The sequence below is a fragment of the Ovis aries genome, chromosome X (genome assembly GCF_016772045.2).
Source record: "Ovis aries strain OAR_USU_Benz2616 breed Rambouillet chromosome X, ARS-UI_Ramb_v3.0, whole genome shotgun sequence".
NCBI lineage: Eukaryota > Metazoa > Chordata > Mammalia > Artiodactyla > Bovidae > Ovis > Ovis aries.
In genome coordinates this window covers 132,987,481-133,011,301 of record NC_056080.1, presented here as the reverse complement: position 1 = coordinate 133,011,301, position 23,821 = coordinate 132,987,481, and the positions used below count along the sequence as shown (strand labels likewise).

The 23,821-nt window shown below is 40.0% G+C and overlaps 1 protein-coding gene across 3 annotated transcripts in view; it reads left to right on the top strand.

Moving 5' to 3' along the window:
* The first annotated feature begins 200 nt into the window (after nucleotides 1-200).
* The window catches only part of TAF7L (TATA-box binding protein associated factor 7 like), a 35,870-nt gene continuing 12,249 nt past the window's right edge, over nucleotides 201-23,821 (top strand). Inside the window, exons 1-7 of one of the 3 annotated variants that reach the window (XM_060407960.1) lie at nucleotides 201-271; nucleotides 14,150-14,465; nucleotides 18,771-18,853; nucleotides 19,728-19,806; nucleotides 20,738-20,871; nucleotides 21,498-21,624; nucleotides 21,872-21,927. In XM_060407960.1, the coding sequence (XP_060263943.1) occupies nucleotides 14,276-14,465; nucleotides 18,771-18,853; nucleotides 19,728-19,806; nucleotides 20,738-20,871; nucleotides 21,498-21,624; nucleotides 21,872-21,927 (669 nt within the window). In that variant the 5' untranslated portion in view covers nucleotides 201-271; nucleotides 14,150-14,275. Of the gene's footprint in view, nucleotides 272-6,925; nucleotides 8,075-14,124; nucleotides 14,466-18,770; nucleotides 18,854-19,727; nucleotides 19,807-20,737; nucleotides 20,872-21,497; nucleotides 21,625-21,871; nucleotides 21,928-23,821 lie in introns of those variants that run through there. The other 2 variants (XM_042241824.2, XM_060407961.1) reach the window with 2 other exon arrangements.

Sequence of the window (23,821 nt, the reverse complement as noted above, 5' to 3'; positions counted from 1 at the left end):
TGCTTTACAATACTGTATTGGTTTTGCCATAGATTGACATGGATCAGCCCCGGGTGTACATGAGTTCCCAATCCTGAACCCCCTCCCATCTCCCACCCCAAAAGTTTCTTCCTTATAGTGCAGGCCTTGAGAAGTGAGATTCAACTGTAACTCTAGGCCAAGGCAACAGGAGCTGAAGTTAAATTTGGTTTTGCTTAGCCACACCGAAATGGATCTGAATGTAGGGCAGAGACAGAAATATACTCTTGAGATGATTTTTTATTATGTAAAGGTAAGTAAATGTGTATCTATGCTTATGTAACTATGTCTGTGTATGTGAATGTGCATGTAATTATTGGGAGGAAATGAGATTTTACTGAAAATATCTGGGAAAAAGAGAAACCCTGAATGCTTGTTGGCTTATTCTAAACCTGACTGTGATCCATGGGAAAAAAAAAAAAAAAAACACAACTTTTTTTATCTGAGCATTGAGTTAAATATAATTCCAATAGGTTGTACATTGAAGAATGCTTACTGAATATTAGTCCAGCCCACATTCCTTCAAGTGTGTAGCCACTATGACCTAAATAAAGGCAGAAGTATTATTAGTCTATTAATTCTAAAACAGTATAATATGATAAGCTTATATTGCAACTATTTATATTTTTCTTCAGGTGAAAAGAGAACTGAAGAATGTAACTTGTTTATAAGCTTTAGTAAGGAACTTGGATTTTTTTTCTTATTTATATCAAATTTATTTTATTCCATTTCTGAAACAAGATATTTACTTGATTTTTAAAAAGCTCAATTTTTTTCTGATCATTATTAACATGCATATTAATTGCAAAAATAAATCAGAAAATACAGAAAAGTGCAAGGAAGAAAATGTGCTAATGGAAAGAAAAGAAAGAAAAAGAGAAGAAAAACTAAACAGTCATTTTAAAAATGTGGAGATTGCTCTAATGGAACTGCTGCTGCTCACTTTAATAAGGCCTATCTTCTATAAGATAAAGTTTCTTCCAATGAAAATACTGGAGCTGAGAACCAAGACTAGGCCCATGTAGAAGTCAGAGTGGCCAGACACTGTGTCCTTCTAGCAATGATTCTCTGTTGAGATAAAATACTGAGATGGATGGACAATTTCTCTTGATTAAAACATAAATCCTGTGTTTGAGTTACATCTGTGAAAAAATGGCAGATTAGGAAACACCAAAAGTCCTTCTCTTCACAAAAAAGCAAACTGTCAAACACTGTCAAAATCAACTTTATAAGAACTCTGGAAACAAAAGTTTATAGCAACTGTAGTTGAGTGGCATCACCAAAAATGGCAGAATAGGGAACTCCAGGGTTGTATCTACACAAAAACAAATAAGACATCAAAATCTGTCAAGTTTTTCAGAATTCTAGAATCTAATTTAAAAATACAACAAACAGTGAAAAGTTTAGTGAAGAAAAAAGTGGTTACATTGCAGTAAGAGTGCTCTGGTGCTTTCAATCACCTGCCTACCAACTCTTCACTCCCCAGGTCAGTGACAGCAATGAAGAATGATGTCCTGCATGCTTGGCACAGGTTGATATTGCCAGAATGAGTAATACAGACCTTGTTCCCAAACATTATGGGTTTCCCTAGTGGCTCAGATGGTAAAGCATCTGCCTGCAATGTGGGAGACCCGGGTTTGATCCTTGGGTCAGGAAGATCCGCTGGAGAAAGAAATGGCAACCCACCTCAGTACTCTTGCCTGGAAAATTCCATGGATGGAAGATCCTGGTGGGCTACAGTCAATGGGGCTGCATAGAGTCAGACACGACTGAGCGACTTCCCTTTCTTTCCCAAACATTGTGGTTGTCTCAACCTGACTAGTGGCTGTCTGGTATAAGGACCTGACTTTATTTCACCTGAATTAGAGCATTCCCATGGCTTCCTCGGTGGCTTTTGCGAAAAGCATTTAAAAGCAAAAGTGTTGTCTGGAGTAGCCCAGGGAAAGGGATGACAGTAGGGATAGGAAATAGACAGCTTGAAAAGCCTGGAAAAAAGAAGTTCGGAAAGGAAATGTTCCAACAGTTTTCATGTATACCAGCGAATTGAGAAAGCTACATGTATACCAACAGCTGGACTCGTTCAAAAAAGGCCGTGAGAAGATCTAAGCTTTTACCTCTGCCTGATCTTCAGGATTTGTGCAAACAGGAACCGACAGTTAAGGCAGAGTTCTAAATGTAGTGGCTAAGCATTTATACAGTCCCCAAACACACAGCCAATCTACAAACGTTAGTAGAGTACTTTTTTCTTTCTCATTTTTCCTTTCTGTATTTCTTTTCTTGACTCCAAGCAATTAAGCAAATTCTGTCAGAATACTAGTTGACCACTCAGTTAATGGAATACAAACCTGACTGGCCACATTACACACTACAGTAGTTCCCCCCTTACCTATGAAGGATGTGTTCCAACACCCCTAGTGACCAAATCCTATACATAGTATGTTTTTTCCTATACATACATATTTATGATAAAGTTTTATTTATAAATTAGTCAGAGTGAGAGATTAACAATAATAATAAAATCAAACATTTATAACAGTATGCTGTAATAAGAGTTATGTGAATGTGGTCTCTCTCTCTCTCAAAATACCATATTTTACAAACTTAACACCTTTTCCATTTTAACCAAGCCCTTATCATGCACTGTGGCCATAACTTTTCATAGTTTGAGGTGCAACAGCAAAGCTCTCATGAATTTCTTTTTCCTTCTTCATGATTTCACAGATAGAAGATTTGTTCTGTCGATCTTACCAACCTCAGCAGACATTTTTTTTCTCTTCTTATTAAGTCAAGAACTTTCACTTTTTTTTTAAATTTTAAAATCTTTAATTCTTACATGCGTTCCCAAACATGACCCCCCCTCCCACCTCCCTCCCCACAACATCTCTCTGGGTCATCCCCATGCACCAGCCCCAAGCATGCTTTAGGAAGAACTTTAAAGCTTCTTTTTGGCATATCTGAATTGCTAGCATCATTACTCTTATGCCTTGAGGCCATTATTAAGTAAAATAAGGGTTATTTGAACATAAGCACTGTAATGCCCTGACAGGTAATCTGATAACCAAGAGGGCTACTAAGTGACTTATAGGCAGGGTATGTTGGACAAAGAGATGATTCATGTCTCAAGTGAGATAAGATGGGAAAATGAGATTTCACCATGCTACTCAGAACAGAATGTGATCCACTGGAGAAGGGAATGGCAAGCCACTTCAGTATTCTTGCCTTGAGAACCCAATGAACAATATGAAAGGGCAAAAAGATAGGACACTGAAAGAGGAACTCCCCAGGTCGGTAGGTGCCCAATATGCTACTGTAGATCAGTGGAGTAATAACTCCAAAAAGAATGAAGGGATGGAGCCAAAGCAAAAACAACACCCAGTTTTGGATGGGACTGGTAATAGAAGCAAGGTTCGATGCTGTAAAGAACAATATTGCATAGGAACCTGGAATGTTAGGTCCATGAATCAAGGCAAATTGGAAGTGGTCAAACAGGAGATGACAAGAGTGAACACAACATTCTAGGAATCAGCGAACTAAGATGATGGACTGGAATGGGTGAATTTAACTCAGATGACCATTATATCTACTACTGTGGGCAGGAATCCCTCAGAGGAAATGGAGTAGCCATCATGGTCAACAAAAGAGTCCGAAACGCAGTACTTGGATGCAATCTCAAAAAGACAGAATGATCTCTGTTCGTCTCCAAGGCAAACCATCACATAATTCAAGTCTATGCCCCGACCAGTAACACTAAAGAAGCTGAAGTTGAATAGATCTATGAAGACCTACAAGACCTTTTAGCACTAACACCCCCCAAAAGATGTCCTTTTCACTATAGGGGACTGGAATGCAAAAGTAGGAAGTCAAGAAACACCTGGAGTAACAGGGCAAATTTGGCCTTGGAGTACAGAATGAAGCAGGGCAAAGGCTAATAGAGTTCTGCCAAGAGAACGCACTGGTTATAGCAAACACCCTCTTCCAGCAACATAAGAGAAGACTCTACACATGGACATCACCAGATGGTCGACACCAAAATCAGATTGATTATATTCTTTGCAGCCAAAGATGGAGAAGCTCTATACAGTCAACAAAAACAAGACTGGGAGCTGACTGTGGCTCAGATCATGAACTCCTTATTGCCAAATTCAGACTGAAATTGAAGAAAGTGAAGAAAACCACTAGACCATTCAGGTATGACCTAAATCAAATCCCTTAAGATTATACAGTGGAAGTGAGAGATAGATTTTAGGAACTAGATCTGATAGAGTGCCTGATGAACTATGGATGGAGGTTCGTGACATTGTACAGGAGATGGGAATCAAGACCATGCCCAAGAAAAAGAAATGCAATAAAACAAAATGGCTGTCTGAGGAGGCCTTACAAATAGCTGAGAAAAGAAGTGAAGTGAAAAGCAAAGGAGAAAAGGAAAGATATAAGCATCTGAATGGAGAGTTCCAAAGAATAGCAAGGAGAGATAAGAAAGCATTTCTCAGAGATCAATGCAAAGAAATAGAGGAAAACAACAGAATGGGAAAGACTAGAGATCTCTTCAAGAAAGTTAGAGATACCAAGGGAACATTTCATGCAAAGATGGGCTCATTAAAGGACAGAAATGGTATGGACATAACAGAAGCAGAAGATATTAAGAAGAGGTGGCAAGAATACACAGAAGAACTGTACAAAAAAGATCTTCATGACCCAGATAATCACGATGGTGTAATCACTCACCTAGAGCCAGACATCCTGGAATGTGAAGTCGAGTGGGCCTTAGAAAGCATCACTATGAACAAAGCTAGTGGAGGTGATGGAATTCCAGTTGAGCTATTTCAAATCCTGAAAGATGATGCTGTGAAAGTGCTGCACTCAATGTGCCAGCAAATTTGGAAAACTCAGCAGTGGCCACAGGACTGGAAAAGGTCAGTTTTCATTCTAATTCCAAAGAAAGGCAATGCCAAAGAATGCTCAAACTACCACACAATTGCACTCATTTCACACGCTAGTAAAGTGATGCTCAAAATTCTCCAAGCCAGGCTTCACCAATATGTGAACCATGAACTTCCAGATGTTCAAGCTGGTTTTAGAAAAGGCAGAGGAACCAGAGATCAAATTGCCAACATCTGCTGATCATCAAAAAAGCAAGAGAGTTCCAGAAAAACATCTATTTCTGCTTTATCAACTATGCCAAAGCCTTTGAGTGTGTGGATCACAATAAACTGTGGAAGATTCTGGAAGAGGTGGGAATACCAGACCACCTGACCTGCCTCTTGAGAAACCTATATGCAGGTCAGGAAGCAACAGTTAGAACTGGACATGGAACAACAGACTGGTTCCAAATAGGTACAGGAGTACATCAAGGCTCTATATTGTCACCCTACTTATTTAACTTACATGCAGAGAACATCATGAGAAATGCTAGGCTGTAGGAAGCGCAAGCTGGAATCATGATTGCTGGGAGAATTATCAATAACCTTAGATATGCAGATGACACCACCCTTATGGCAGAAAGTGAAGGAGAGAGCCTCTTGATGAAAGTGAAAGAGAAAAATTGGCTTAAAGCTCAACATTCAGAAAACGAAGATCATGGCCTCCAGCCCCATCACTTCATGGCAAATAGATGAGCAAACAGTGGAAACAGTGGCTGACTTTATTTTTCTGGGCTCCAAAATCACTGCAGATGGTGATTGCAGACATGAAATTAAAAGACGCTTACTTCTTGGAAGGAAAGTTATGACCAACCTAGTTAGCATATTAAAAAGCAGAGACATTACTTTGCCAACAAAGGTCTGTCTAGTCAAGGCTATGGTTTTTCCAGTAGTCATGTATGGATGTGAGAGTTGGACTGTGAAGAAAGCTGATCACTGAAGAATTGATGCTTTTGAACTTTGGTGTTGGAAAAGAGTCTTGAGAGTCCCTTGGATTGCAAGGAAATCCAACCAGTCCATCCTAAAGGAGATCAGTCCTGGGTGTTCATTGGAAGGACTGATGCTGAAGCTGAAACTCCAATACTTTGGCCACCTGATGCAAAGAGGTGACTCATTGGAAAAGTCCCTGATGCTGGGAAAGATTGAGGGCAGGAGAAGGGGACGACAGAGGATGAGATGGCTGGATGGCATAACTGACTCGATGGACATGAATTTGGGTAGATTCCAGGAGTTGGTAATGGACAGAGAGGCCTGACATGCTGTGGTTCATGGGGTCGCAAAGAGTTGGACATGACTGAGTGACTGAACTGAACTGAACTCAGAACAGTGTGTAATTTAAAACCCATGAATTGTTTATTTCTGGAATTTTCCATTTAATATTTTCAGATCATGGCTGATTATGGGTAACTGAAACCATGGAGAATGAAACTTAGCATATGGGGGAACTAATGTAGAGATTTTACAAAATAGTTTAGAAATATCATCCAACAAACACAAGCCACAATACGGAGCATAAATATACCCTGAGGAAGGGGAACAATCATATTTCAAAAGTTACCATGTTGTAACATTCAAAATATCCAATTCTCAACAAAAATTACAAGACAGGCAAAGAAAGAAGAAAGAATGGCACATTCACAGGAAACAAAAGAGAAATTAATAGAAACTGTCCCTAAAGGAGCTGAGAATAAGAGTAGACAAAGAGTTTAAGACTTTAAATCAACTGTATTAAATATGCCTAAAGAACTTAAGGAAACCAGGAACAAAGAATTAAAGGAAACAGTAGGACAATGTTACATAAAGCTGCTGCTGCTGCTGCTGCTGCTAAGTCGCTTCAGTCGTGTCTGACTCTCTGTGACCCCATAGACGGCAGCCCACCAGGCTCCGCTGTCCCTGGGATTCTCCAGGCAAGAACACTGGAGTGGGTTGCCATTTCCTTCTCCAATGCATGAAAGTGAAAAGTGAAACTGAAGTCGCTCAGTTGTGTCCACCTCTTAGGGACCCCATGGACTGCAGTCTACCAGGCCCCTCTGTCCATGGGGTTTTCCAGGCAAGAGTACTGCAGTGGGGTGCCATTGCCTTTTCCAGTCACATAAAGCAGAGAATATCAATAAAGAGATATAAATTATAAAAAGGAATCAAAAAGAAAGTCTGGAGTTGAAAAGTACAACTGAAGTATCAAATAAAAATTCCACTAGAGAAGAGAGTTTTTAGCAAGATTTGAGGAAGAAGAATAAATGAAATGAAGATAGATTAATCCATATTATCCACTCTGAAAAGCAGAAAAATAATGAAGAAAAATTAATAGAGCCTAGGGCTTCCCTGGTGGCTCAGACGGTAAAGCGTCTGCCTGCAATGTGGGAGACCTGGGTTTGATTCCTGGGTCGGGAAGATCCCCTGGAGAAGGAAATGGCAACCCACTCCAGCACTCTTGCCTGGAAAATCCCATGGATGGAGAAGCCTGATAGGCTACAGTCCATGGGGTCGCAAAGAGTCAGACACGACTGAGCGACTTCAGTTTCAGTTTCAAGAAACTGATGAGACACTATCAGCCATACTAACATATGAAAAATGGGATTCCTGGATGGAAGGAAGAGAAATAAAAGGGAATAAAAAACATTTAAAGAAGTAATAAATGACTGATAACCTCCAAAATTTGGTGAAAGACATGAATCTATATATACACCAAGAAGCTAACAACTTCCAAGCATGGTAAATTCATGAGATCCACACTGATACACATTATAGTCAAATGGTCAAACTACAAAGCCAAAGAGAGAAGTTTGAAATATCACAGAAAGAAGTGACTCACAATGTGTATGAAAGCCTCAATAAGATTAACAGCCTATTTCTCTTCAGAAGCCATGAAGGCCAGAAGACAATGAGGTCATATATTCGCAGTGCTGAAAGAAAAAAACTGTCAAGTAAGAATCCTATATGTGGTCAAACTATCATTCAAAAAAGGGTAGAAATTAAGATATTTCCAGATAAGCAAAAACTGAGAGACTTTATTACTAGTAAACCTGCCCTACAAGAAATGCTAAAACTCATCCTTCAGGCTGAAATGAAAAAAAACACTAGAGCATAACTCAAAGCCATATGAAGAAATAATGAGCAACACAAAGATAGCTACAGAGGTAAATGTATAGGCCAGTATTATTGCATTTTTCATTTGTAACAAAGATGGGGGACAGGGCTATATAGAAGTAGTTTTTGCATGCCATTTAAGTTAAATTGATATCAATTTAAATTAGATTATTATAACTTTAGGATGTTAAATGTCTTCCCCATGGTAACCACTAAGAAAATATCTATAGAATGTACACAAAAGGAAATGAGAAGGGAACCTAAGTGTGTCACTACACAAAATCAACCAAAGACAAAGGGAAATGAGGGATAAAAAAGCTATAAGACATATAGAAAACAAATAGCAAAAGAGCAGAAATTCTTTATTTTTCCTGAGGAGTAAGGGATCTGAGCTCCACACCAGGCACTCTAACTCTGATCCTGCACAGGAGATAAAAGACCCTCAAAGTCCTGGCTTTGAAAACAAATGGGTAATAATCCAGGAAAACTCTAAAACTACAGAGAACAGAAACCCACCCTTGAAGGGCTCATGTGTAACCATAGCCCTGGCACAACAGGAGGATGCAAGAAACCCACAGAGGGGACATCCCTTGAGTGCCTGGCTCTGGTGACCAGGTAGGACTGCACTTCTGGGCCCCACACACATCTACGTAAGGCCATTCATTCAAGGTTGCGAGAGGTAACCAATTTACTAATACATAGAAACAAACGCAGAGAGTTGGGCAAAAGAAGAAAGAGATTGTTCCAATAAAAAGAACATGACAAAATCTCAGAAAAAGCACTAAACGAAATGGAGATAAGCAGTCTACCTCATAAAGAGTTCAAAGTAATGGACATAAAGATGCTTACCAAACTCAGGGAAAGAATGGACAAACACAGTAAGAACCTCAACAAAGAGACAGAAAATGTAAGAAAATACCAACAGAACTACCAAGTGACCCAGCTATTCCACTTGTGGTTATTTTCTGAATGGGACAGAAACACTAATTTGAAAAGGTACATGCACCCCTGTGTTCACTGCAACATTATTTACAGTAGCCAACCTAAGTGTCCATCAGTGTATGAATGGATAAGGAAGATGTTGAATATATATACAATGGAATACTCAGTCGCAAAAAGGTTGAAATCCTGCCATTTGTGACAACATGGATGGACCTTGAGGGTATTATGCTACATGTATAAACATATATATTCTGAGATTTCACCATGCTACTGAGAACAGTGTACAATATATACATATATATTCTTTTTCAGATTCTTTTCCATTATAGGTTATTATAAGATATTGAATATAGCTCCCTGTTCTATATAGTAGGTTCTTATTGTTTATTTTATGTATAGTAGGGTATATCTGTTAATCCCAGGTGCCTAATTTATTCTTCCCCTCCCTTTCTCTTTTGGTAACCATAAGTTTGTTTTGTCTGTAATCTACTTCTGTTTTGTAAATATATTTCTATCATTTTTTAGAGTCCACGTCTAAGTGATATAATGATATTTGTCTTTCTCTGACTTCACTAGTAGGATAATCCTAGGTCCATCCATCTTGCTGCAAATGGCACTATTTCATTCGTTTTCATGACCAAGTTAATAGTCCATCACATATATATTGACATTTATGTTGCTTGTTATTTATGTCTTGGTTACTGTAATAATAGTGCTGCTATGAACATTGGGGTGCATGTATCTTTTCAGATTTAGAGTTTTCATCTTTTCCAAATATATTCCCAGGAGTGGGGTTGCTGGATCATGTGGTAACTGTGTGCATGCGTGTGTGCTCAGTTGCTTCAGTCGTGTCCAGTTCTTTCTGACCCCATGGACTGTAACCCGCCAGGCTCCTCTGTCCATGGGATTCTCCAGGAAAGAATACCAGAGTGGGTTGCCATGCCCTCCTCCAGGGGATCTTCTCAACCCAGGGATCAAACCCACATCTCCTGCATTGTGGGCAGATTCTTTACCTCTGAGCCACCTGGAAAGCCCCGTATGATCACTTACTTTCTCATTTCTCCACACCCTCTCCAGCATTTATTTATTTATTTATTTTTGCTTCCTTTTATTTGTTTTTTGACAATAACAGAAAATCTGACATTTATTGCTAGTGAAAAACCAGGATAATATTTAATAGATTTAATTCTCTTTTGAAAAATTCAGAAAACTGAGGTTTCCCTAAAGGAAAATGAATCACATTCAGAATGTTTTTTAAGCATTCTGTTAAATTCCTTGAATTTCTGCTTATAACTCTGTCCTTGGGGAATACAGATGGAACTAGCAGATGATAACAACATTTATTATTTGTAGACTTTTTGATGATGGCCATTCTGGCCAATATGAGGTGGTACCATGCTCATTGTATTTGTGATTTTCAGTTCTCTAATAATTAGTGATTTTGAGCATGTTTTCATGTGCCTGTTGACCATCTAGGAGATGGTCTTTGGAGAAATGTATATTTAGGTCTTCTGCTCATTTTTTATATTGAGCTTGGAAGTTGTTTTCATATTTTGGAAAATAATCCTTTGTCAGTCACATTGTTTGCAAATATTTTCTACTATTCCGTAGGTTGTCTTTTCATTTTGTTTATGGTTTCCTTTGCTGTGCAAAAGTGTTTAATTAGGTCTCATTTGTTTATCTTTGTTTTCATTTTCTAGGAGATGGATCCACAAAAATAAAGCTGTGACTTATGTCAAAGAGTGTTCTGCCTATGTTTTCCTCTAGGAGTTTTATAGTATCCAGTGTTATATTTAGGTTTTAATACATTTTGAGTTATTTTTGTGTATGGTATTAGAGAATGTTCTAATTTCATTATTTTACATGCAGCTGTCCAGTTTCCCCAGCAGCACTTACTGAAAAGACTATCTTTTCTCCAGTGTATATTCTTGCCTCCTTTGTTGTATATTAATTGATATGGTCAGTTGATTTTCCACATGAGTGCCAAGACCATTCAATAGGGGAAAGGACAATCTCGTTGACAAATGATTTTGTGAAAACTGGAAAAGATGTCCACATACAAAAGGATGAAGTTGGACCTTTACTTTACACCACATATAAAAATTAGTTCAAAATGAATCAAAGAACTAAATATAAGACACAAAACTATAAAACTTGTAGGAGAAAACATAGGGGAAATCTTCATGATATTGGTTTCAGTAACAATTTCTTGGATATAACACCAAAGGTACAGGGAACAAAAGGAAAAATAAATTAGATGTCATAAAAACTAAAAAAAAAATTGTGTGTCAAAGGATTCTATCATGATTATGAAATAGTAATCCACAGAATGGAGGAAAATATTTTCAAAGCATATATATGATAAGTGATTAGTTTCTAGAATATATAAAGAATGCCTACAACTCACCAACAGCAAAAAATAAAAACCAACCAACTCCACAGACTGTACATACCTCAACATAATAAAAGCCGTATATGACAAACCTACAACTAGCATTATACTCAATGGTGAAAAGCTGAAAGCATTCCCCTTAGATCAAGAACAAGACAAGGATGTCCACTCTCACCACTTTTATTCAACATAGTTTTGGAAATCCTAGCTACAGCAATCAGAGAAGAAAAAGAAGTAAAGGGAATCCAAATTGGAAAAGAAGTAGTTAAACTATCACTGTTTGCTGATGATATGATACTATATGTAGAAGATCCTAAAGATGCTACCAGAAAACTACTAGAACTCATCAATGAATTTGGTAAAGTTGCAGGTTATAAAATTACTACACAGAAATCTGTTGCATTTCTATACATAACAATGAAAGATCAGAAAGAAAGTCAAGAAGCAATTCCATTTACCATCACATCAAAAAGAATAAAATACCTAGGAATAAACCTACCTAAGGAGACAAAAAACCTGTATTCCAAAACTATAATATGCTGATGAAAGAAATTGAGAAAGACATAAACATATGGAAAGATACACCATGTTTGTGGACTGGAAGACTCAATATTGTCAAAATGACTATACTGCCCAAGGCAATCTACAGATTCAATGCAATCCATCTCAAATGGCATTTTTCACAGAACTAGAACAACAACAACAAAAAAATCTCAAAACTTATATGGAGACACAAAAGAGTCCAAATAGCCAAAGCAATCTTGGAAAAGAAACACAGAGCTGGAGGAATCAGCCTCCCTGACTTCAGACTATACTACAAACTACAGTCATCAAAACAGTATGGTACTGGTGCAAAAATAGAAATATAGATCAATGGTACAGGATAAAAAACCCAGAAATAAGCCCATGCACCTATGGTCAATTAATCTATGACAAATGAGGCAAGACTACACAATGTTGGAAAGACCATCTCTTCAACACATGGTGCTGGGAAAACTGGACAGACACATGTAAAAAAAATGAAATTAGATCATTCTTTAACTCCATACACAAAAATAAGCTCAAAATTAATTAGAAACCTAAATGTGAGACTGGACACTATAAAACTCCTAGAAGAAAATGTAGGCATAATATTCTCTTAAATATCTCTTAAATCACAGCAACACCTTTCTCAATCCATCTCCAGAATAATGGAAATAAAAGCAAAAATAAACAAAGGAGATCTATTTGAATTCAAAAGCTTTTTCATGGCAAAAGAAACAATGAAGAAAATGAAAAGACAACCCACAGATTGGAAGAAAATATTTGCAAATTATGTGACCAATAAGGGATTAGTCTCCAAAACTTACAAACAGCTTATGATGCTCAACAGCATCAAAACAAATGACCCACTAAAAAAAATGGGTAGAAGACCTGAATAGACATTTCTCCAAAGATGACATACAGATGGCCAACAGGCACCTGTCCAACATGGCTAGTTATTAGAAAAATGCAAATCAAAACTGCAATGACCTCACACTGGTCAGAATGGCTATTGTCAAGAAATCCACAAACAATAAATGCTGGAAAGGGTATGGAGAGAAGGGAATCCTCCTACACTGTTGGTGGGAATGTAAATTGATACAGCCACTATGGAGAACAGTATGGAGGTGCCACAAAAAACTAAAAATAGAGCTACCATATGACCTTGCAATCCCACTCCTGGGCATATATCTAGAGAAAAACATGATCCAAAAGGATACATGCAATGCAGTGTTCATTGCAGCACTGTTTACAATAGCCAAGACTTAGAGGCAACCTAAATGTCCACCCACAGAGGAATGGATAAAGAAGATGTAGTACATATATACAATGGAATATTACTCAGCCATGAAAAAGAATGACACTACACCAGATAGAAATAATTAGGGATTGGGAGAGAATGTGATTATTTATTTAAGACAAGGGACCTATCAACGGCGATGGCACCCCACTCCAGTACTCTTGCCTGGAAAATCCCACGGACGGAGGAGCCTGGAAGGCTGCAGTCCATGGGGTTGCTAAGAGTCGGACACGACTGAGAGACTTCACTTTCACTTTTCACCTTCATGCATTGGAGAAGGAAATGGCAACCCACTCCAGTGTTCTTGCCTGGAGAATCCCAGGGATGAGAGAGCCTGGTGGGCTGCCGTCTATGGGGTTGCACAGAGTCGGACACGACTGAAGCGACTTAGCAGCAGCAGCAGCAGCAGCAGCCAGTAAGGTTCTCAGTTGTTAAGAGGTGGATGAAAACTGGGGCTGAGCTTCCTAGCAGCCATAGAAAGGAAAGTTAATTACATAATTCACACTGTCCATAGGATTCTAAACACACAATTACTTAACTATCTCAGTTATGGAGAAGAATTTTCCTTTGAATTATTATTAAATAATTATTTTTGATATAATAAATGCCATCAATAATTTTTTACAGGAAATAAAAAACTAGTTTCATCGGTCCATTTTGTATTGCAGTCCTCAATGTACCCCCACCAAATAACGCTAAAGTTCAGTGGCTGAATTCTCAAAGGGACAAAAACGGTTCTGTGTAGATCTGAAGCTCTGGCAATTTAGCTTCACTGAAGGAAAAAATTTTGTATCCAGAAGAAATGAGGATATAACAATTAGTTTTCTAAAAATATTTATTTCTTACCATGAAGTTTAGATAAGTGAAGGCAACAGAGACATCATGGCTATAATCTTCTAACAGGCACCCCATAATATTTCTAATATTACCCCTGTGTCTTTAAGGGGAATACCTCTGACATCATTTTAGGAAATCCTGGCGTCTTTTGGATCTTATGACGCAACAGGAAGCCATTTTACAATCTCAACGGTATAGACCAGAGAGCTCGAGGCACGTCGCCCCAGTTTCTTGGAATTTAATCCAACATCAGGAGTAATGAGCCTCCAAGATTCCCAAATTCCTGCTGACCATGGAGCTGAAACTTCTGGCGATCATGGAGCCCAAACTGCTAGTGACCAAGGCATCCAACCTCCTGCTGATGACCCTCACGGTGATGCCGCCATTGCCGCCATTGGCACCCAGGCTCCTGTCCAAGCCTCTATGGAAAACTTACCCCAAGAGAAAGGTAAGATGTTTTTTCCTCTAAGAATCTTTGACAGAAACGAACTATTAGAAGTTTGTTTGAACTGTGATGACCGCAAGAAAAATAAACGGACTACTACTATCTCTTGCGCAAAAGATATAAAATAGTGACCTCGTTGAGAAGGGATCAGTTAATCCGTTAAAGTAGTTGGGACTCGGATTCTAGTTATTTAATGGGTTTGTGCGGCGGTGTATTTGTCACCAGGCGAGGTCACCTCTCTGAGGAACAAATCCGTCCAACCCAATGGATTTTGGAGGGCAACCGATTGTGCCAGCCCTTGTACAGATATTTGTGTACTGGCAAAACTCCCGCGGCCGTTCCCAGGGTCGTCCCTGGGTCAAGGGTGTTTGTTCTGCAGCCTTGTTCCGCGAGGCCCCAGAGCGGCTGTGTCCCCGCGGCCATCAGAACCCTTCGTGCCGCCCTTCCCAGGCACGCGGCGAGCTGTCCACCGTCTCGAGGCCACCCTCCAGTACGCTGGGCTGGCGGGGGAGGAGGCGTGGCAAGGTGGGGAGGGGTGTCACGCAAGGCTCCTACCTGTGGCTACAGTCAGCCCGTCGGCTGCATCCCGCCAACGCGGGACGCAGCCTGGGAGCCCGCTCGCTTCTGGAAACCCTCTGGGCAGAGAGGCGGTCCCAGCGCCAATCAGCGGAGGAGTGGGTGAGTCCGGCGGTCGAAGGGCGCATGATGGGTACCAAAGGGCTTCGCGCTGTGCTACCCTTCCAAGCTGGCCGGGGGTGACACTAAGGCTTAGGGCCCCCTGGACCCGAGAGAGATTTTCTAGGGAAATCAAAGACTCGGAGCCGCGCTCTGCCCTTGGGAGCTTAGTGCCCCTCTTGGATAAGGATGAAGTGGTCATTGCCTCCAAACTGCAGCCAGCGGCAATGAACTTGAGAAAGTACCAGCTTAGGCTTGTGCTGAGTTGTGCTGCTGGGAGCACGCGATCAGGCACTCTCCATCTAGCTATAATTCTAATTCCAATTCTAATTCTGGTGAAATGAGGTGGAGCTGGTGAAACGTGTGTGTGGTGTGTGTGTGTGTGTGTGTGTGTGTGTGTGTGTGCGTGCGTGCGTGCGTGCGCGCGCGCGCACCCGCGCATGAGAGAGAGAGAATGGTGAAGAGCGGTCCTGTTAATTTAATTCAGTATCAAAGAGTGCTTGCTGCAAAAAAGTGGATGCCCTTTCTTGAAGATGATACAACCATTTCATTGTATAAAGTGAAAGTGTGTTAGTCACTCAGTCATATCTGACTTTTTGCGACCCGATGGGCTATAGCCCGCCAGGCTCCTCTGTCCATGGAATTCTTCAGGCAAGACTACTGGAGTGGGTAAGCCATCCCTTCTCCAGGAGATCTTCCCGACCCAGGGATTGAACCCAGGTCTTCTGCATTGCAGGCGGATTCTTTACTGTCTAAGCCAAATTTGCAGGTAGCAGATCTTAAAAAAAAAAAAAAAATCATTAAAACTCATTTCAACTAAGGGTGTTTACCTTCTTTGAAATTATTCCAAGTTCTTACATTTTCTTTCATAAGAGAGGAGTTGCCAGAAAGGCACTGAAATGAACAAAATGCCCTAGTCTTGGTTTTGCTGAGAAATCTAAAAGTTACTACTGATCTTAGAAAATCTTGCTTAGCAGCTAGTTCTTCTGTACTTCTGCTACTTCTGTGAATCTGTGCTTCTGCTCCCTATCATGTTTGTTGCTTTTATATTAGGCAGTGTACCCAGTTCCAAGATTTTTTTGTTTAATTAACTTTTCCCCTTACCTTTACATTTAGTTTTTATATTTATGTGTGCATGTGTTTGTATAACTGTATGAGGCAGAAAAAAGAGAGAAATGACTATCACAAATCATCAGTCCCTTTTCTCCCTTTTTCTTTCTCTCTCCCTCTCCCTTCCCTTGCTGTCTCATCCTGGATGTCTCGTTTCAGTTCTTGATTTCTCTTGTGCTCCTGTGCTCTTTAGGTTTCTGAAGTCAACCTAAAGGACTGAAACCATAACTGGTGAATAATTTACCTATAAAAGGGTCTCAGACTCACTTGTATATGTTTTTATTTTTTCCTTTTTCTCTATGTTAACTGCTGCTGCTGCTGCCAAGTCACTTCAGTCGTATCTGACTCTGTGCAACCCCAGAGACAGCAGCCCACCAGGCTCCCCTGTCCCTGGGATTCTCCAGGCAAGAACACTGGAGTGGCTGCCATTTCCTTCTCCAAGGCATGAAAGTGAAAAGTGAAAGTGAAGTCGCTCAGTCGTGTCCGACTCTTAGCGACCCCATGGACTGTGCCTACAGGCTCCTCCGTCCATGGGATTTTCCAGGCAAGAGTGCTGGAGTGGGGTGCCATTGCCTTCTCTGCTATGTTAACTGATAATGTTAAATATTCTTTGTCCCCTCCTTTCCAATTCCTTCTTTTATTGAAGTATAGTTGATATGCAGTACTATATGTTACAAGTGTACAATATAGTGATTGACAGTTTTAAAGACTTATGTTCTGTTTATTATTATAAAATATTGGGTACAGTCCTGGTGTTGGACAGTATATTCTTTTTTTTTTAACTCAAACAATACTAATTTTTATTTATTTATTTCTTTTGGACAGTATATTCTTGTAGCTTATTTTATACCTAAGAGTTTCTACCTCTTACTGTGCTACCTGCAAATTTCCCCTTCCCCTTCCCTCTCTCCACTGGTAACCACTAATTGTTCTGTGTATCTGTTAGTCTGCTTCTTTTTTGTTATATTCACTTATGTGTGTTTTTTTAAAGTTTCCATTGCTTTTAAGTGAGATTTAAATCGAAAACTCAGAACCCAATTAATGGTTTACAGAGTATTAGGAACTGTACATTATCTGGAGCTTTTTGTCTAACTGAAAAGTATAAGATTTTATAACTTGGTATATAGCATAGTGTCCTTAGAACATAAGAAAACTTTGTCAGATTTCATATATGTACATGGCTTTATTTCCATTTTTGAGAAAAAATTCCTCAGAAGTAGTGCGGACCCTGAAACCCAAAATGCAAGCTATTACAGATGTATCTCAAATAGAAGTTAAAATAAGATGAAAAAAATGAAGATTAACTTGGAGATTATTCATTTTACAGAAGGTGTATTTTATATGTGTGTATGAAGTGAAGTGAAAGTTGCTCAGTCATGTCCGACTCTTTGCGACCCCATGGACTATACAATCCATGGAATTCTCCAGGCCAGAATACTGGAGTGGGTAGCCTTTCCCTTCTCCAGGGGATCTTCCCAACCCAGGGATCGAACCCAGGTCTCCCACATTGCAGGCAGATTCTTTACCAGCTGAACCACCAGGGAAGCCCGTGTGTGTGTGTGTGTGTGTGTGTGTGTGTGTGTATGTGCATGCATGCATGAGTGTGTGCTCAGTCGTGTCTGACTGTTTGTGACCCCATGCCAGGCTCCTCTGTCCATGGCTCCTCTGTCCATGGGATTTTCTAGGCAAGAATGCTGGAGTGGCTTGCTATTTCCTCCTCCAGGGGATCTTCCTGACCCAGAAATTGAACCTACATCTCCTGCGGTTGCTGCATTGCCAGGTGGATACTTTACCACTTGAGCCAGGAGGGAAGCCCATGTCATAATATGTGTGTGTGTGTGTGTGTGTGTGTGTAGCTTCCCAGGTGGTGCTTAGTGGTTAAAGAACCTGCCTGACAATGCAGGAGACATAAGACATACAGGTTCGATCCCTGGGTGGGGAAGATTCCCCTGGAGGAAGGCATAGAAACCCACTCCAGTATTCTTGCCTGGAGAATCTCATGGACAGAGGAGCCTGGCAGACTATGGCTCATAGGGTTGCAAATCTTTGGACATGACTGAAGCAACTTAGCTCACATGCTTGCAAGGTGGCTTTTAGAAATAATCAAGATATATCAAATAAGGTGTTTCCAAGCTGTATACACATCATTCCAGTGAGGGTTATTAGTAAGATATTGTATAATTTAACCAGTACTACCACTCCAGTACTCTTGCCTGGCAAATCCCATGGACGGAGGAGCCTGGTAGGCTGCAGTCCATGGGGTCCCTAAGAGTCGGACACAACTGAGCGACTTCACTTTCACTTTTCACTTTCCTGCATTGGAGAAGGAAATGGCAACCCACTCCAGTGTTCTTGCCTGGAGAATCCCAGGGATGGGGGAGCCTGGTGGGCTGCTGTCCATGGGGTCGCACAGAGTCCGACATGACTGGCGACTGACGTGACGTGATGTGACCAGGAGTGGTCGGTAGAGGGAGCAAGAGGAATTTTTAGTAACTTTCTGTTGGTTTTATTTCTGTTTTCAAGAAGTCGAAAATAAAGAGATGAGTGGAAGCCAGGATGAACCTCCTCACGAGCTTGAGAACCAGTTTATACTGCGTCTGCCTGTGGTAAGAAACCCTTGTATCTCAGACCAAACATCTTCAGTGCATAAGTATTAGCTTTGCTTGGATTCTTAAATATTTCTGTTTATTTAAGATAGCCTATAAAACCAAGAACATTTGTTTCCCAGGAATCGTGTTCTATTGGCAGTTCTATCCCAGCATGTACTCTTTTAAGCAGTATTTTTTTCATCCTGCACATGCCACTTATCTTCCTGGTTGATTTCCTGGCAAATGGGTAGGACGATGATGGACTCAGTCACTTATCACCAGTGCTAAGAGCTTTGCTCACTGGACAGCCCAGACAGGACTCTTCTAAAATAGAGTTCTTTTCTGTCACCTCAAAAGGGGCAGTCGAGTGGTCAGCACTGTCTCCTCAGATTCATCACCACGCAAGGCTGTCGAAGCTCACCTCAACAGTGTGTTAGCGTTTCTTCCCCTGTTGATACCTGTGTTCAAGTATTATTTAGTCTAAGAAGGGTATATTAAGGATGGGCTTCAGACAGGTATTTCCCCACTTAGGGTTAATTAATATACCCTATAATTAGTCGGACATGACTGAGCGACTGAACAACAACAAATATACCCAGTAAACTGCAGCTAAGCCTTCCCTTAGCAACCACAACTGAAGGGCAGCAGTGAAAACCAGGAATGTAAAGGTAGGAGAAGGCATTATCTGTAGCTACTAAGAGACAATAGTGAGATTAGAGTCAGCTTCTTCCTAACGTGACTTCACAGTGCACAGTATCACATGGTGCCTGGCACTCTTCCTAACGTTTGAGATGTTTAAGGTTTTATTTAAAGGAGGACTGTTTCTGACATATCTATTAGCTGCTAAGTTGACAGCTGATCCTTCTGATTTTTCAATTTACCTCCTTTTTAGGAACATGCTTCCATTGTCAGAAAGATGGTGCACTCTGGAACTTCTTCCATGAAGAATAAACTAAAAATTGACTTATTTTGTAAGTAGTTAATATCCATTCACCATACATTGAGCAGTAATTCATTAAGGGATTGCTGTGTGTCAGGCATAGTATTCGATGCCAAGGATGTGGCAAAGACTACAATGTGGTCTCTGCCTTGATGAACTCAAAGAGAGGCTTCAGTCACCCCCATCTCTTCTTTTTAAGAGGAAAGAAAATAGAACTTGCATAAAACTTGAGGTAATTATCATGGTGTGTATAAGACAGAACTTGGAGGTCAACTGTGGGATTTACATACTGGTGATTGTCTGCTAGTTGACTTACTAGGGGAATAACAAGTGAATTTACTATTTTTTGCTCACAAAAGTGACATATCTTTATCTCTATAGTATTTATTAGATTTTTAAATATGGAGAGGTATATGAAGAATAAAATTTTAAATGGCCCATAATCCCAGCACTCAGGTAGTGTATGACTGATTGTTTCTCTCTCTCTCTCTCTCTGGCTATTGTATAAAATTTTACCTTTGTGACTTTAACTAGAGATTGTAACTTAAGACATATTAGTACTATTCTAGAATCAACCGTTCCCTTTGAAAACACCCACGTTCAGTGACATGATCGAGGGCTCCTAATGGTGTCCAAATGAATGGATTTGAATGAATGGAGTTGGTCTTTCAAGATGAGAATGAAAGATTTACTGCCTCATTCACTTTTAGTTCACAACCATTACCAAGAAACTTATCTACTTTTGATTGAGTGACATAAACTGGAAAAAAAAAAAAGAGCTCCATATACTCCACTTTCTTTGCTCTGGGAAGTTGCTAGTTGTGTACCCAATTCTAGCTTTATGAGAAATAATGTTTCAGTGAAAGATGCATCTGTCTCACATAAGTCTTCATTATTCAAACCATCAGTTTTAAGAGTACATTGGGAAGATGTGAACCTTAATTTTTTCTACTTTTCTTTAGCTGACACACGTCGTGCAGTTGTTGAGGTAGACAATGTCTCACTAGCTGCTAAGCTGGTTGATTTGCCTTGTGTTATCGGAAGCCTAAAAACTCTGGATAAAAAAAGTTTTTATAAAACAGCAGATGTTTCCCAGGTATGGACAAGTTTTCTTAATCTATTCACCCTCATATCCTTTTAGGATTTCCTTTCTCCCGCCTTTTCTTTCTTTCTTTCAATTCTCCTTTCACCTGTTTGTCATTTCTAATTTCCAGCTCAATTGCACAGGAATACAATGTCATCTGCTAGTTTGGCGTTTGATCTATCACTTTTCACTACTTAATTTTATCCAAATAGCCTTTAGAGCCTCCTGTTTGCCATTTATCATTATTTGAAAAATATGAACATCTGGGATCTTCGTCTGAACTTCCTGCTAACTCTGGAGGTTTACACTGGTTCTTGTTCATCATCTCTACTGTTGATTTTTTGATTTTCTTTCTAAAGCAAAATGCTAAGATATATCTTTTTTTTCAGCCATATTCCTTCTGCAGCGGTAAGCACTTGAGCAAAAAACAAAACAAAACAAAAACCTCTCAGCGTCCATATGCAGTGCTGCTGAGATAGAGAGGGAATGAATATGAATGTATGTACTTGGTTTTCTGGAAATGCCAAGTAACATTCTCCTTCTGTGCTGCAGGATTGCTGGTGGTAAGAATGATCACTATCCATTACTAACTGAAGATTTGTGGCCATGGTCAACTTCTTTGTCTTTGTCAAATGTAGATGCTTGTGTGCACTGCTGATGCTGAGGTTCCCTCTTCTCCTGAAGAACCAATAACCTCTACTGATCCTAAAGCAATCAGGAAAGCTGAAAAGCGGAGAAAGAAAAAATATACCTGGAAGCATGGCAGTAAGTTAACAACAGTCCCTTGCTCATTCTGGCTAACTATATTTATCTGCGGAGTTCTGATTACTTGTGAGCCAGGGATCTGTTGTCATACTTAGGTATTTGGTTCAGGAGGCATCTAGACACTCTTGAAAGAACAACTCATGTCATGAGCCTGTAGCTTATAGTGTGGGCTTTCTCTGTCCAATTCAGATAGATATGTGACTACCATCAATCATATATACATTTCACTACGTTGAATTTATTTCAGTTACTCCACCACTTAAGAATGTCAGAAAGAGAAGGTTCCGCAAAACAACAAAAAAGGTTTGTGGCATGCAATTTCTGTGTCTTCTGGGTGGATTGGAAGAGGATTATGGCGGGGAGGGAGGGAGACAGTCAGTCGGATGTTCATTTGTTTATTCATTTATAAGTCCAGTAAACATTTATTGAGTGTGAGCAACATGCCAGGCACTGTGTGCTAACAAATGGAAATATGTAATGAACAAAAATAGACTGGACTCTTGAAGTTATAGGCTGCTGCTGCTGCTTTAAGTCGCTTCAGTCATGTCCGACCCTGTGCGACCCCATAGATGGCAGCCCACCCGGCTCCCCCATCCCTGGGATTCTCCAGGCAAGAACATTGGAATGGGTTGCCATTTCCTTCTCCAGTGCACAAAAGAGAAAAGTGAAAGCGAAGTCACTCAGTCATGTCTGACTCTTCTCGACCCCATGGACTGCAGCCCACCAGGCTCCTCCATCCATGGGATTTTCCAGGCAAGAGTATTGGAGTGGGGTGCCATTGCCTTCTCCAGTTATAGGCTAGTGTTTAGGAATCTAGATGTGTCATGAATTTGAAACTTCTGCTAATGCTTTCAAACATTTCCAACTGCAAAATCTTATTTTAAAGTGAACCCAGCTGGAACCTGAGAATTGGGAAATGTGGTTGTAGTCCTAACCTTACCTCAGATTTGTAGAACCCTGGGAAAACTACAAGAGTACTATGCCTTGGCTTCTTTTTTAATTACATTTTTTATTTTGAAATAATTGTAAATTCACATGCAGTTATAAGCAATAAAAAAGAGATACCATGTACCCTTGACCTAGTTTTTCCCATTATAACTTTTTGCAAAACTATAGTAGAATATCACAAACAAGAAATTTACATTATCACTATTCACTAATCTTTTTCAAGTTGCTTTTTCAAGTTGCTCAGTTTTCTTGTGCTCCTCTGTATGTGTGTGCGTGTGTTTGTTGTTGTTGTTTAGTCGCTAAGGCATGTCTGACTCTTTGCAACCCTATGGACTGTAGCCTGCCAGGCTTCTCTGTCCATGGGGTTTCCCAGGCAAGAATACTGGAGTGGGTTGTCATTTCCTTTTCCAGAGGATCTTCCCAATCCAGGGATCGAGCCTGTGTCTCCTGCATTGACAGGCAGATACTTTACCGCTGAGCCACCAGGGAAGTCCTTGCATGTGCTTAGTTCTATGCAGTTATCCCATGTGTGTATCTACCTACACCATCAAGATACTAAACAGTATTGTCACTACCGGGATCCCTCATCTTGCCCTTGGAAGCTACACCCACCTCCCTCCAACCGCCACCACCAGGCTCTAACCCCCGCTAATCACTAATATGTTCTCCATCTCTATAATTTTGTCATTTTGAAAATGTCATATAAGTGGAATCATACAAAGTATAACATTTGAGATTGGCTTTTTTCCACTCAGATTAATTCCCTTAAAGTCCATGCAGACTGTTGCATGTATGAATGGTTCCTTCCTTTTTATTGCTGAGTGGTAGGCTGTGTTATGAATGTACCATAGTTTGCTTAATTGCTCACCCATAGAAGAACATCTGGGTTGTTTACAGTTTTTGACTGTTATAAATAAAGCTGCCAGCAGATTTTTTGTGTGTGAACATAAGTATTCATTTCTTTGGCATAAATACCCAGGAGTACAATTACTGGATATGTTGCATATTTAGTTTTATAAGAAACTACCCATAGCATTTTCCAGAGTGGCTGCAGCCTTTTACATTAGCACCAGCAATGTTCACACAATCCAATTCTCCATTTTCACCAGCATGAGGTGTTGTCGCTAGTTTTTAATTTTAGTCATTCTGATAGTTGTGTAGTGATCTCACTGTGGTGTTTGCTTTTCCCTCGTGGCTAATGATGTTGACCATCTTCTCAGGCGCTTGTTTTCCATCTGTATGTCCATTT